This window comes from Daucus carota, chromosome 1, assembly GCF_001625215.2.
Source record: "Daucus carota subsp. sativus chromosome 1, DH1 v3.0, whole genome shotgun sequence".
Lineage (NCBI taxonomy): Eukaryota > Viridiplantae > Streptophyta > Magnoliopsida > Apiales > Apiaceae > Daucus > Daucus carota.
The window spans coordinates 37,312,214-37,327,248 of NC_030381.2; the positions used below are offsets into that span (position 1 = coordinate 37,312,214).

The 15,035-nt window shown below is 32.2% G+C and overlaps 2 protein-coding genes and 3 non-coding genes across 6 annotated transcripts; 4 read left to right on the top strand and 1 right to left on the bottom strand.

Annotated features, from left to right (window-relative positions):
* The first annotated feature begins 1,063 nt into the window (after nt 1–1,063).
* On the top strand, nt 1,064–1,150 carry LOC135149975 (small nucleolar RNA Z159/U59). The gene has a single exon (XR_010288330.1). It is a non-coding gene; the product is annotated as a small nucleolar RNA Z159/U59 (small nucleolar RNA).
* Nucleotides 1,151–1,217: 67 nt separating this feature from the next.
* Nucleotides 1,218–1,303, top strand: LOC135149977 (small nucleolar RNA Z159/U59). The gene has a single exon (XR_010288332.1). It is a non-coding gene; the product is annotated as a small nucleolar RNA Z159/U59 (small nucleolar RNA).
* A 51-nt stretch (nt 1,304–1,354) lies between these two features.
* On the top strand, nt 1,355–1,432 carry LOC135149978 (small nucleolar RNA Z159/U59). The gene has a single exon (XR_010288333.1). It is a non-coding gene; the product is annotated as a small nucleolar RNA Z159/U59 (small nucleolar RNA).
* Nucleotides 1,433–6,218: 4,786 nt separating this feature from the next.
* LOC108222213 (NEDD8-specific protease 1-like) lies at nt 6,219–13,848 on the top strand. 2 transcript variants are annotated; one of them, XM_064082355.1, is made up of 7 exons: nt 6,239–6,376; nt 8,521–8,636; nt 10,175–10,980; nt 11,805–11,992; nt 12,098–12,439; nt 12,564–12,836; nt 13,413–13,848. In XM_064082355.1, the coding sequence occupies exon 3, from the start codon at nt 10,177–10,179 to the stop codon at nt 10,975–10,977; it is 801 nt and encodes a 266-aa protein (XP_063938425.1). In that variant the 5' UTR covers nt 6,239–6,376; nt 8,521–8,636; nt 10,175–10,176; the 3' UTR covers nt 10,978–10,980; nt 11,805–11,992; nt 12,098–12,439; nt 12,564–12,836; nt 13,413–13,848. The 2 variants fall into 2 exon arrangements, with proteins under 2 accessions (XP_063938424.1, XP_063938425.1); XM_064082354.1 differs by lacking the exon at nt 8,521–8,636 and having other exon boundaries at nt 6,219–6,376.
* On the bottom strand, nt 7,154–8,050 carry LOC108222192 (ubiquitin-conjugating enzyme E2-23 kDa). Its single transcript, XM_064086308.1, has 5 exons — nt 8,020–8,050; nt 7,708–7,822; nt 7,567–7,622; nt 7,255–7,399; nt 7,154–7,187 (listed from the first exon to the last, which is right to left on the bottom strand). Exons 1-5 carry the CDS (start codon nt 8,048–8,050, stop codon nt 7,154–7,156), a joined length of 381 nt encoding a protein of 126 aa, XP_063942378.1.
* Nucleotides 13,849–15,035: the final 1,187 nt, after the last annotated feature.

The following is a 15,035-nucleotide window of genomic DNA, read 5'->3' on the forward strand; positions in this document are numbered from 1 at the left end:
AATGTGAAGAAATAATTGGTAGGAAATATATGTTAATAGGTCCACGGTATGCCCATTTTTCTTAATTTTTTAAAGTTATTTCACAATTTCTTTTTAATCTCGATGACCAAATTCAATATAAATAATTGAATGAGATGGAAAAATGAAATAATAATTATTATTAACTTAAGATATAATAAGTGTAAGTTTGATTAATGTGATGTGTTCCTTGAAATTTTAGAAAAGCTTTACAATAGTATGAAAATTATATAATATAAATAATTGACACTATTCATCTCATATAAATTTTATAACGTCTTTTTCAAAGAGTTCGGTTATAATCGTCGACTAAATATATCATTTTAATAAGTTAATAAGTGATTTGTAATCTTATTACAAACTTTTTATAGGCATATAGTGTAACGACGAATATAGTCATCAATAAAAAATTGGCTACAGTTATAGATAAGGGTGTGTATGATTGAGTGTCATTTTCCGGGGTTAGAGTATAATTTTTATTTTTGTTATGTCAACTGAAATTTAAGTTGAGCCTTCTCATGATTGGAGATGCTTTACCGGTGTAAAAACGGGGAGAGCTGGATTTAAAATGAGTAGTGCTAGATGCACATAATTGTGTACATAATTTTTGTACATAAAAATGTGGCAAGTGATGTGGACTGGGGTTGTTGATATAAATGCATGGGCTCATTTCAATTAAAACTCACCACATATCATTATATACACGTTTTTTTATACAAAATACAATCATGGGCACCGTCAAAAAAAAACACGAACACGAGATGCTTTATAAACTTGCTTTCCACAATTGGGCCAGAAGGCCCATGGCAATCTAAAACCTTAAGCCCGTAACTGAGAAAAGCCCATGCTCTCGCTCCCTCCTAGGGTTTGTAGACGGCGCTATATATCTATGCATCTTCTCCGAAACAGAGTAGTCTGTGGCTGAGCTAGGCGTATCAGACCCTACTGTAGAATTTATAGTTCTTCTTTTCTTAAGATATATCGTTATTATTTATTTTCATTGCTATGTTTTAAAATTCTAGGATTGTATAAAATTTTGAATTGAGTCTCTGATGATGATTCACAAAATACTTTCGTTCTTCTGAGATTAAAGTCTATGTGGAAATTTTATGGAGACCTGAACTGAAGAGATTTGCGCATTCAATTATATTATATTTTTTGTTATTTTGGTGTGTGTATTTTAGTAGTTAGACATGTTTGCTTCTAGTGATGATTTCAAAAATACTTTCGTTCTTCCGAGATTAAATTCTGTGAGGAAGATCATGGAGACCTGAACTGAAGAAGCCTTGATATGTTTGATTTTGTGTACAATAGTACTATTGCAGTGTTAATTCAAATCTCTAATGATGATTACCGTTAAAACTTTCTGAATTAATGTTGTGCTGAAAGTTATGGAGACCTGAACTGAAGAGATTTCAAGTTTTTGTTGTGAGTCAATTTTGTTATGACATTTCTAAGTACATTTCAAAATCCGGTGTTTTATATATTTAGCTCGTTTTTTATTGGTGTTGATTTTATATATGCAGAGGGTCTACTCTTATCGAGAATTATTCTCTCCATTTCAATTACATATCCACTTTAAAAAAATCACATAATTTAAGAAAAGCGAATTTTGAGAAAAAAGAATAGTATTAACTCATTGAACATTCTATGTGATATATGATTGATCTTAGAAATACAAATTAGAAATATATGAAAGATAATTATTTTGGAAATATAAGCTTACGTTGAAAGTTGAAGTCGACAAATATTTTGAAATAATAAATTTTTTATAAAATGAACATGTATTATGAAACGGAAGGAATTTAAGTCAATTAAAATAAGTTAAATTTGTAAAATTTAGTATTTAGTATGTGCTCATGGACATATCATTGTAAAATCTTTTAAAAAAATGTTCAAAAAATTTCTTTGAAAAAAGTGAGACATGTATTTTGACATAAATTCTTTTCTAAAAAGACATGTAGTAATGATTCAAAGAGTAAGTCCAAGGATGTCCTAAATAGGGATGACAATCGTTTCGTGTTTTGTGTACCGGAAGGTGAAACCCATATTCGACTGTTATTAATTTCGTGTACCTAATTTGAACCTTATCCAATGCGAAAACGTTTCGTGTATCTTTCGTGTACTTTTTGTGTACTTTTTACATTAAAATATTCATATAAATAAATACTCTAACAGTATCCTAGAACAATAAATATTGTAAATGGATCGGATATCCAATCCGATCTGATACGTGGTTAAATAAATGAATATAGATTCGATCTGTTAATAATCTAGTCCAATAAAAAGTGGATATGAATATTGTCAAATCCGATCTGTTAATAATCCAATCCGATCCACGTTTAGCTATATTATATCGTATCGTAATATATTATATCATAATATATAATATTATGTTATTACATGTAAATTAAAATTTTCTTAAAATACAAGACAAAATCATAAATCATATTTTCTTATAACCGATCAGACCATAATATATATAGTACTATTTTTAATTTAAGTTTTCTAAAATCGTAAATCATATTTTTTTTTTTAAATATATAGTACTGTTTTTAATTTAAGTTTTTTAAAATTTTCCATTGCTCACTTTCGGGAGAGAAAACATACATTTAAAATTTTTAAAAATCTAAATTCTACTTGGATTTGGTAGAACCCGAATTAAACCCAATTAGGGTCCCAGCCCCCAATTAGAGAATCTCTCGCTCTCCGTCTTCAGCAAGCTACTCTTTGTCTCAAATTCAGGTACATTCTTCTTTTGTCTACGTTTTTTTAGTATTGCCCTAATTAATGAGGTTTTTACATGCTTTGTAATTGTAAAAAAACAATTTCAAGCCGGATCTTGATCTGAAATCCATATGACCAAGCTTTCTTTTGATTTTTCCATATGATATCGGTGTAAATGTAGGAATTGAAGTAGATATTTTTAACTCAGTAATTCTTTTTCATCAAATATCATGGACGGATTAAACTATTTCGTCTTTAAATCAGAAAATAAGGGATATTTCAAAATATATGCTACCATTTTTAATTTCAGTGTTTAAAATTTTTCCATTTCTCACTTTCGGGGGAGAGAAAGCGTGCATTTAAAAATTTTAAAAATCTAAATTCTACTTGAATTTGGGCCTCGTTTGGTTACCAAACGCAGTAACCCATAGTTCCATGGAACTTGTACCAGTTACATCGTTTGGTTGCATGACTTTGTAGTTGTACACTGGAACTCAAACTTCCACGCAATTTGTAGTTACGCTAAAACACTGTAACCTAGTTACACACCTCAAGCGCGGGTACCGTAAGTTACATAGCTATCATATTTAAAATATACACTATATCAAAATTATAATCAAATATCAAATTTTAAATTTAAAAAAACTAATCCAAATTAAATGTTGTTTTACAATAATATTTGAAATTTAGTTATATTATCATTATATATATACAAATCATTTTAGATTTAAGATTTATATTCAGTTTGAATTATGGTATATATATACTTTATTTTCTATCATGGTTAATAATATTATACATACATACATATATATATATATATTAGATTTTATCATTCATTTATTCATGTTATAATAATAATATATGTTAATTTATTGTCATCTATTTTTCTTAATTTGTTTGTTATTTTTTTTATTATTATTTTTTTTTGAAATCAAACCCAAAGATTACATTAATTCAAAAGATCGAATGAAAGAGCCTCCAACAAATACGCAGGAGGAGACGCGTAAACATTTTAGATATTAGCTAAACAAGGGATTCTAGCCATTTCATATGCTACCCTGTTAGCATTTCTCCGAATAAATTGAATAGAAATATTAGGTGAATTCCTCAGCATCTGCTCGCATTCTGCTAGAATTTCTCCCACCTCCAGATGGTTCCTTTTATCACCCTTTATAGCACTTAGTGATAGCAAAGAATCTGACTCCAGCAACACTTCTATCTCATTAATCTGGTGACCTTGAATCACGACAGAGCCTCCCTGATTCCCATAGTTTCAGCCTCAAATACTGATTCTACTCCTGACAAACATATTTTTTAAAACTAAAACTCTAATAATAATATATTATTAAAATATTAACTCATTATAATATTTATTCAATTTTAAAGTCTTATTATTGTTATTTGAATTCTACATTTATTTTCTCTATTTAAAATTTGTTAAATTTATTTTATTATACACACAACCTAATCATCAATATACTTATTATATAAAGGAGAAGCGAGGGGCGTGTAGGTGGCGCCTCTCACATCGCTCCGTTCTATTTTTTAAATTTTATGAAATTTTAGATGAAAAATATCAAAAAGAACTACCTTTTTTAATTTCGGGTATATTAGAAGCAAGTTTCAAAATATGATATTGTTTCAGATTATTTATGGAATATAGTAGCTTGAAAGTTTTAATCTGATTTTGTTTTAGATGATTTAATTATGAGAAAGAGTAGCGCACAAGTCTCTCTTCACCTATAAATACCCCTGTAGATTGTACGGTTTTAGATCATCTAAATATAACCTCCTCTCTCTCTCTCAATACCACAAAGCGAGGGGCGTGTAGGTGGCGCCTCTCACATCGCTCCGTTCTATTTTTTTAATTTTATGAAATTTTAGATGAAAAATATCAAAAAGAACTACCTTTTTTAATTTCGGGTATATTAGAAGCAAGTTTCAAAATATGATATTGTTTCAGATTATTTATGGAATATAGTAGCTTGAAAGTTTTAATCTGATTTTGTTTTAGATGATTTAATTATGAGAAAGAGTAGCGCACAAGTCTCTCTTCACCTATAAATACCCCTGTAGATTGTACGGTTTTAGATCATCTAAATATAACCTCCTCTCTCTCTCTCAATACCACAACCCTACCTATTTACGGTGATAGTTCTTTTGCTCGATTTTAAACTCGGTAATGCTAACTTCTGCAACGATAAGTGAAGGCTGTTTATACAGTATTAAAAAGATAAAGGTTTTTGCAAGTAAAGGTAGTTATAGACCGCTATGTTGAAGTCGACAAATTCAAGCACGGGGAAAGAATATAGTCTTGACATGATATTGATGGATGATATCAATAAATTAACTATCAGTGATACTCCCTTCGTCCCGTCAGATTGTTTACATACACTGTTTGCACGCATTTTGAGGCTCTCGTAAAGTATAGTTCCATAACGTATTTTTAATTTTTCTTTTTTTTTGAATAAAAGTTTAAACGTCAAACTTTTTTTAAATTTTTTTTTTTATAAAAAAATATATAATATAAGTATACTTTATAGGAGCCTTAAAATGCGTGCCAAAAAGTAACGTAAAGAACCTGGTGGGACGAAGGGAGTGTATGTTTGTTGGTTATTATTTTATAATATTTGTTTTATTCTTCGGACATGTTTGTTGTTATTAATTTTTATATGATTTACTTTGTATAGAGGAAAAAATTTATTAATGCATTATCTGTTTGCTCCGTTCAAGCAACTTTTAAGTGAAGGCTGTTTATACAGTATTAAAATATAAAGCTTGTTACAAGTAAGGGTAGTTATAAACCGCTATCTCACGGATTCAAGTTACATGTTTTTGTGCACAATCAATCCAAAAAAAAATTGGAGTAAGGTGACGATGTAAGAACATGATTTTTTTTCAAAAAAACACATAAATAAAATTAAGGTTCGTCGTGCTTTAAATTGTTCAATACGTGTATAAATTTATTTTCATTTTTTCACCATGAATTATAGTCCGATTTTGCAATTTTATATATTAGTAGGGAATTGATAAATAAACTCCAAACTTTACTATTTAAGTTCCAATTCTATTTTTTTTCTTTATCCAAATGACATTATCACCTATAATAAGTATGAAACATGCATAGAAGCATGGATAAATGTGATATAAAATTGACAATTGGAGCTTAAATAGTAAAATATGGAGCTTATTTATCAATTCCCTAGTAGTATTGGTATTACATCAAAATTTTTATAATATAAAATTAATTTTATCCTACAAATATTAATTTTGAAACATTAATATACTTTTTATAGACAGCCATAATATTTTTTATTCTACAAATATTAATATTGAATTATTAATATAATTTTTATAGCCCGCCGTGCCTTCTCAACTAGTTTCTTATATAATAATTAATCTAAAATTCTGTTACATACTTATGTCTACCAAACACAGGTTTTAATTTGCACAGGAAGTTCACAGGCAGTAAGCTAGTTCCAAGGATAAACTGCTTGCGGTGTATATATATATAGGCCTCCCTCCAGTTAAGGAGCCCCCGCCCTCAATTAGAGTCCGAGCCCCCAATCAAAGAATCTCTTGCTCTCGCTCTCCGTCTTCAGCAAGCTACTCGTTCTCTCAAATTCAGGTACATTCTTCTTTTGTCTAAGCTTTTTTTATGTATTGCCCTAATTAATGAGGTTTTTACATGCTTTGTAATTGTAAAAAAAAAACAAATTCAAGCCGGATCTTCATCTGAATTTGGATCATGATTCAGCCGGAATATCGATCTAATTGCTTCATGATCCAATTGACCTCACGATTGCCTGGTGATTGCTGATTGTATATGTTTTTTTCGATTTTTACTTCTCTTCTTTCTATCTCTGAATCCGCGGAGGAAAGTGCTTGGGGAAATTGGTACACCTGTGGTTTTGATCGGATAATTACTGATTTCTAGTTTAATTTGAATTCTGTTTGTGATTGTTAATCAAAACTAATTCAAATCCACAATCATGTCTAGTTCCCTGTTTGTGATTGTGGTTGTGAATCAAACTAATTTAAATCCACAATTTTGTGATTGTGAATGAAACTAATTCAAATCACAATCATGTACTAGTTTGTGATGGTAAGAATCAAACTAATAGAGAAATCTGATAACCTGCATGTACAGCCTCTACTAGTTCCAACAGAACCAGCTAATTTCATTTGCAGAAGTCAAGGTTCATTGGCAGATAGTTAGATATAATGGTTCTTAGACCACATAAAATCCGACCAATTTGTGGTAAAATGTTTTGCCACTTGATTTCGAGCAGAAAGCTAGATATAGAATTAAGAGCAGCTATTTAGTTTATAGGCTAACTAATGGTTTTTAAGTGTGTTAATATATCTTCTGCTCTGCCCCTCAATTCCTTTTCCTTCTGCGTATCTATTCCTCCTCCGCATAGGCCTCACACACATAGCTGCAGTCAAAATTAATTAATCAGTCACTTTTTTTAGCAAAGCAATTTTGTCATAATTCGTATTTACCAATAAGCATTTATACCTTTCACCTTCTCTTCGTACTCTTCCTCTGATTCCCGAAGCAACTCACTAGCCTCAGTATTGTAGGGATCCTCAAAGTTCGGCTGGCACAACAATTGTGGCAGGACATAATCGAAACTGTTTTCAAGACCTGCATTTCAAAGTGCAAACACAGCCAACAAATCACACACCCAATGCTAACACTTCTTCTCACATATTTGACTTTTAATTTAGAAAAGGAGGCTGCTAATATTAGGTAGCAAACAATACGGTAATTTTTATTAGTTAGAGTAATGACAGGGAATACGGAAAACTTACTTGACTCCTCATTCCAATTTTCATTCTCTAATGCAGAGATGCAGGGGAAGCCATTCCTGTTAAAGAGAGGCAGGCAGATTATAATTAACATTGATATCGTAAAAACTGTTTTTAGCGGAGAAATCAAATGTTAATTCTTACTCGTAGTCAATGTTAGGGTGATAAATTTTGGTGGCAAAGGACACGATAGGTGCTGTAACAGGGTAGTTCTCGTCCAGTTCAACATTTACTTTGAACCCATAGCCGTAGTATAGTGCTGCAGAATATTAAAATAACGGGAGTTATTACGATGGAATTGAAATTAGAAAATCCGCTTAATCTAATTATACATATTTTTGTAGCTCAAAGTTTAGACCCAAATACCTTTGCTTCACACAACTTGTTAATCTTATTGTATTGGGTAAAAAGAGAACACAAAGTACGTATAAGCAAGAGGAATAAGAGGAAACTTACATTCCCTGGGAGCGCTGAAATGAATGATCATTTTGGTAACATCGTCATTTACAAACTCCACATCATGGGACTTGGCACTATTTTATTTAAAATAAATGTGAGATCAGTAATGATATAAATTAGTAAACAATAAATATAAAGAAAAGTGCACTTTGTCTACGTGGATTATTAGGGTCCATGCACTTTCAATATTACATTTCAAAAGCTATACTTGCGAGTCTACTCTAGTTAAACTTTTGCAGTTTGTATAATTCTGTCAAGTTAACTAACATGGTAAATGAACAGTTAAAAATGAGAGGTTCAAATTTATCTTGTACACTTTTCACTCTAATTTATGATACACTCACCCACTGCTGTTGTGAAATAGAATCAATCTTAGATAAATACACACAATTTTATAGGCACAAGATCTTACAAATACACATACAACAATATCTATACACACAAATAACTACTTGAATTTGGTAGAACCCAAATTAAACCCGAGTTGTATATATATAGGCCTCCCTCTCGTTAAGGAGCTCCCGCCCCCAATTAGAGTCCCAGCCCCCAATTAGAGAATCTCTCGCTCTCACTCTCCTCCGTCTTCAGCAAGCTACTCGTTCTCTCAAATTCAGGCACATTCTTCTTTTGTCTACGCTTTTTTTATGTATTGCCCTAATTAATGAGGTTTTTACATGCTTTGCAGTTTCAGATATCGCGCGTGCGTTTGTGCTTGTGAATACAGTTAAACCTCTTTAAAGTAATACTTTATCGATAAAGTAATATTTTATTATTTTACTGAATTTTTATAAGTTTTCAACTTATAATTCATTATTTTTTAAAAAAAGAATCAGTGGCATGCAATGTATTTGATTTAAAATTACTTTTATAATAATTAATCATATGTGAAAACTAAATTCATGCATGCACTAGATAGAGTATACATGTACTGTAACATGTGCAAAACATACCAGGAGTTATTAATGCTTTACATAAAGTCAAGGATGGTTAATTTTGGCCTTGGCGGAAAGAAGAAACAATCTACTATATATATATATATATAGGGTCCTACTCTGGTACAAACCATCTTAGCGTACAAACTACAAACTAAAATTAAAAAGTCTCTAAATCAAATTGAAATATAGCACATATGGTATGGAAATTGATCGTTGCGAGATGAACAAAAATACAGTGATGTCGGATTTCAAAAAATGTTCACCGATTAACGGGAAAATTCAAATTAAAAACGGAGGGGAATCTGTGGATCATGTGTGACAGGGTGTATATTAACTGGTGTGTGGTTGCCCCTGCGGGGCCATTGGATTACATTCATCCAAGGGCTTATATTGAGTTTGTAGTTTATACACTAACTTAGTTTGTATTTGAGCACTTCCCTATATATATATTTTCATATTCATATTTTAAAAAGAACTGAATTTTGTAATTCATATGCATTATATATATATATATATATATATATATATATATATATATATAAAATTCATGAATTATTACTTTACATATTACACGGGCCTTTAATGAATTTTTAAGTTTTTATTATCTTATGCTTTTAGCGAAAATATTACTTTACAACATTGGCCCAAGTTGGGACCATCGAAATTTATTACTTAAACGAGGTTATTACTTTATCGGATATTATTTAATCGAGGTTTAACTGTAAGTGAATTGATTAATGATTTCATGCTCTTGCTTTTTCCATATATATATTTAAATTGATTGATGATTTTGATTGTGTTTTTACAAATTTTATCAAGTACGTTATGTGTTTGTGTGTCTAATTATTTTAAGTAGTTATGATTTGTGTAGTATTATCGCATTAATCTTGTTGAATGACATTTATACTTTATATCTCTCGCACTGTATTATCATATGAATATCATCGTGTTGCTTAATGTAGTAGATACAAGACTCTCTCTCTCTCTCTGTATCGGATAGTTTGAAACATCTTAGTATGTGGATGAGTAATAAAGGATTGAACTAGACAACTAGTGTACATTAGAATGTCCAGTTTGGAATTGTTTACGCACGAGTCACTTTTGATTTTTAACCCTCTGGAAATGTTGACCTACAAGAGTTCTCTCAAGTCAGCTGTAATATTTATGTTGGTTCAATTATGGTGTTCTACTAAAATTTTCTTCTTCTTTTTTTACAGACATGGGAGATAAAATGGTATCCAACTGCAAAGATATTGTTTTAAGAAATTCAGATATTGACACTCTAAAAGGACCATGCTTTCTCAGTGACCAGATCATTGCATTCTACTTCACTTATTTGTCTTGTTCCTTCAACACCAAAACTGATATGCTGTTAGTACCACCTTCCATTTCTCTGTGGATTGCTAATTGTGAGGATACCACTTGTGTTGAAGACTATGTTCGGTCTTGTGAGATGTCGAGCAAGAGGCTTGTCCTTTTTGTCGTAAATGACAATGAGGATTTTGGCGGGGGAGACGGTGGAAACCATTGGAGCATCCTTGTGTATGATAGGACGAAGAATCTATTTCTTCATTTTGATAGCATGATGGGAGTGAATACTCCTTATGCTGTGAAGCTTTACGATGCTCTCAAGGAATTCATGGGGCCAGGTGGCGAATCTTCAATCCCACATACTTCATCTTCGCTGACAAAACAACAGAGGAAAAAGAAGAAAAGCGGGCCATCTGTTCAAAGAGGGTCAAAACCCACCCAGCCACCTGTAACCAGAGAATCAGAAGCCACTGTAGTTTCTGGTTTGCCCATGTTTGCCGAATGCGAGACGACCCCTCAACAACAAAATGGATATGATTGTGGTCTGTATGTGCTAGCTATTGCTAGGGCTATCTGTCAGTGGTGTTCCGAGGAACATAAGAGGACTGACATGATTTCAACAATAGAGAAGAACGTTGATTCTTCTGTGGAGATGAAAATGCGAAGTCAGGTGTTGGAGATCATACGCGAGATGGCTGCGGATAATTGAGAGGTCAAAACTATTGTTTAACTTGTTTGGCAACAGCTTCCTTGATTCTTATACAACTCTTTATTAAAATGCTAAATTTTCCAATCTGCTGTTTTTGCATGTCTGAGGGTTAAAAAATGTGTGCACCAAATTATCAAATGCTTGGCTTAAATGTCAACTCACCATCTATGTTTTCCTTGTTAGCAGTAGTTTCGTTGTTGTACTTCTGTCACTTAATATTGTTATCATGTAACAATCACTAGTCAACTTTCATGGCGTTGGTTTACTGTGGTTGTCTAAAACTGATCTTTTTGATTGATTGAGAGAGTTGTATTATAATAATATTAAGAAAATTAGAAGATAAGAATCATCGGATAAATGATTAGCCATCCACTCAATAGACTATCATTGTAAAAATTATTACTAAATGATCATAGTGTCATACAAATTTTGTTCATCTGTATACTGTAGAAAAGAACCTTTTTGATGGCCATATTTAAAAGTCTCAGATGTACCAATCCCATTATAGCCTATCCTTCTGAAATATTGGATATACATATTACATCTATTAAAATAGAAGTCTTCATTATTTTCTTATTAACAAGAGGTCAGAAGTCAAAGTTTTTGAACTTTTGTAATTAACCCTAACAAGATAACAGTAAAGAGTCACTCATAATGTAAAACCATTTGGAAATTTTAGTGAAATTGTAAAAAAAATTACAAATCGATGAATGTGGATTCTGTACATGCATGCAATCTTATAAGTTGTTTAGGATTGATATGAGAATCAAACAGAAAAACAGAAATTGCAGAGAATGACTAAGCTGAGAGGTCATGATGTTTCGCAGGTTCATAAAGATATATGGGAATCATATAATAGTGGGACTGGACATAGGAGGACAGAACACAGTGGTGGTAAAGCAAGATAAATCATCAAACTTGGAGGCATCAGAACTTAAAAAGAATTTTTTATGAACTTGGAGATCAGTTGTTTAATGGGACTTGCACCTTCACTCCCAAAGATCGAAAGCACAAGGTTAGTTGTTATGATAACTACTCCATATGTTTACTGCAAAAAATTCGTACTAGAATCTTGCAATGATTAAAGTTTAAACTAATTATCTACCACTGACAATTTCAGGCTCCACCAGTTTTTACTGTTTTTGATCATGAGTCTCCGTTTCTAGATAACTTATCAGCAGTCAAGTCAAAGAATGGAAGCCGGATTCTCCTAATTTGTTACATCAGTGTACAAGAGGACCACAACTTGAGCAATCCTTCTGGATTATGATGGTAATTTGGTGCCTCACTCTGCAATTGATAAGAGCCCAACCCCCAAAACCATAGAAGTCTTGAACAATTTGTGCAGGGATAAGAAGAACATGGTTTTTATCGTTAGTGCAAGAGGCCGAAACACTCTAGGCCAGTGGTTTTCTGCTTGTGAGAACTTGGGAATTGGAGCTGAACATGGTTTTTTCTTAAGGTTTGTATCATGCATGTTCTGCTATTAATAATTGTTTGATCCTTGAAGCAGGAACTTAATATCTGAAAAATATTGAAGTTAATCTTAAGTGTTACTCCAATCTGATAAATCTGCATTCCTTAAGACTGAACAACAATGCCGAATGGGAAACATGCGCACCAGTTGTTGATTGTAGTTGGAAGCAGATTGCAGAACCTGTCATGAAGCTGTACACCGGACAACTGATGGATCAACAATTGAAGACAAGGAAACTTCTACAGTCTGGTGTTATGAAGATGACAATCCTGATTTTGGTTCTTTTCAAGCAAAAGAACTTCTTGATCATCTTGAGAGTGTGCAAGCCAATGAACCAGTTACAGTTAAGAGCGGGCAGAATATTGTGGAGGTTAAACCACAGGTAATAATCTTTATACTTCATTAATAATTTCTCTTTAATTTGTGCCAGCTGCTCCAAGTTCAGAGTATAGGCCAGTGAGTTGCCTAGAATTGCTGTAATCAAGCTTTGAGCCTTGAGGGAATATTGGTTTTTAGTTTTTACGTATTTTATAATTGCTTGTGCATGATCTGGCGTAGGTTGTCCCATCTCAAATTTTATTAATAGGAAAAATGCTGCCCATGAGTGAAAAACTGTTCCTATTGGTGCAGTATACTTGTGGAAATGGATTATCTTCTGATGAAGGGAATGTAGTGTATATTTTAACAATGCTTGTTAAAATGGTTGGTTGGTCTTAAAATTATGTTACTAGTCAAGTAGTTGTTTCAATTTATTTCTCCTTTCGTAAATGATGCTTTATGGCAGATCTTTGGAGAAACAAAAGAAAACTTATAGAATAGAAGCATCCCTAAAATCTACTGTACCGTATTTCAGTATATATTCGCTTTGGACCAATGAATGTGCAGTCACTAAGTTACTTTGTTCTATATAAGCATTTGACTTGGTTTGAACAATGTCGGTCTATTTTTTTTCCACCAGTGTGTAAGCAAGGGGCTTGTTGCAAAACGCCTACTTTCCACAATGCAAGAGAGAGGAATGATACCAGATTTTGTCCTGTGCATAGGAGATGGTCGATCAGACGAAGACATGTTTGAGTTTATTTCCAGTTCCATTGCAAGTCAAACTATAGCTTCAAATGTCGAAGTTTTTGAATGCACAGTCGGTAAAAAACCTAGTAAAGCCAAGTACTATCTTGACGATGCTGTGGAAATTGTTAGGTTGATGCAGGGATGAGCCTCAGTTTCAGAACAAGCTGTGCTTGAGTAAGCTTTAAAAATTTAACAAGTGAGTATGACTTTGATTTTAGGCTATGTATGCTTCTGGTATGATGCTGTTTTAGTTCTGATAACAGTAGCTGATGCTTTTTGCCTGTTTGTGAGTAGGTACATAACTTTTTTCATACATCTTTTAACCATTTCCACTAGTTTTATATGTATGTGATAATCAACATCAAAATATTGCAGTCGCAACGATTCGATTTAAATTTATTACGTGGCCTCATTAGTTGGCAAATAAAAGAAAAACGATTTAGGTACTTAAAAGTCGAATGATCAACCAATAATATCAAAGAATTAAACCGTAGGAAAATAAATGTTAAATCACCGTAAATCGTAATTTTGTGTCACATCCGAGTGTCCATTTCATCCCAGTGTAATGCAAAAGTGTAAGAAATATAAACAAATCACGCTCTTATTCAAAAAATAGTAGCGGTGGATATAGTAGCAGAGTATTTCCAGGGTCCTGGAGCTATTTTCACACACTGTTGCCTCCATAACACGTACTCCAGTGTGTATGCGAATGCAAGTGACGAAATGTGTGAACAAGAAGTTCGCCATCGGTTTATTTTTTAATCGATCTCACACGTTTTGTCGACAATGATTGTCATTGTATGAGCCTATGACTCTATGAGGCCTGCTGAAGCCTAACACAAAGCTGAAAGCCTGGTGCATGTACGTCCTAAGTTGTTAGACAAAGCTTCTGTTTGTCGAATTTTATTTTTCAGAAATACAGTAAGAGTTTGTTTCAGATTTTAACTTATAAATCAAAATTTGACTTATATATCCGTTATACAAATTAGAGCATCTCCGACCATTGAAAACTCTTGGCTAAAAGGTGAGTTGACATATTTAAAATAAAAAAATTTAGCCAACAGCTTGAAAAACTCAACTCCAACCATGCTCAGCTGTTGTCTATAAATTTAGCCAACCTGCTATATATGGTTAAATTTGTCGAAACTATACAGGTATGTAAGAAATATGTAGGAAGATTGCACATCATTTATTACCATATTGAACTAATATATTCTATTTTAACAATTTAAAATATTAATAACATACTATTTTTAAATTATAGTCAACCAATATAGCCAATACCATTTAAGCAAAATGTATTACAGATTCAGCAAATTTTACATAATGTCTTATGAGTCTCATTTAACCAACGATTATAACTAACGCTGTTGGAGATGCTCTTATATGAATAAGTTGTTCCTCACTTATAAACTAGATACCAGTAAGTGCAGCCAAACACCCTGCTAACAATTACTCTTTTTTTTTTTTTATCTCTACTGTATATCAATCAATCAACTCATCTGATTCCATA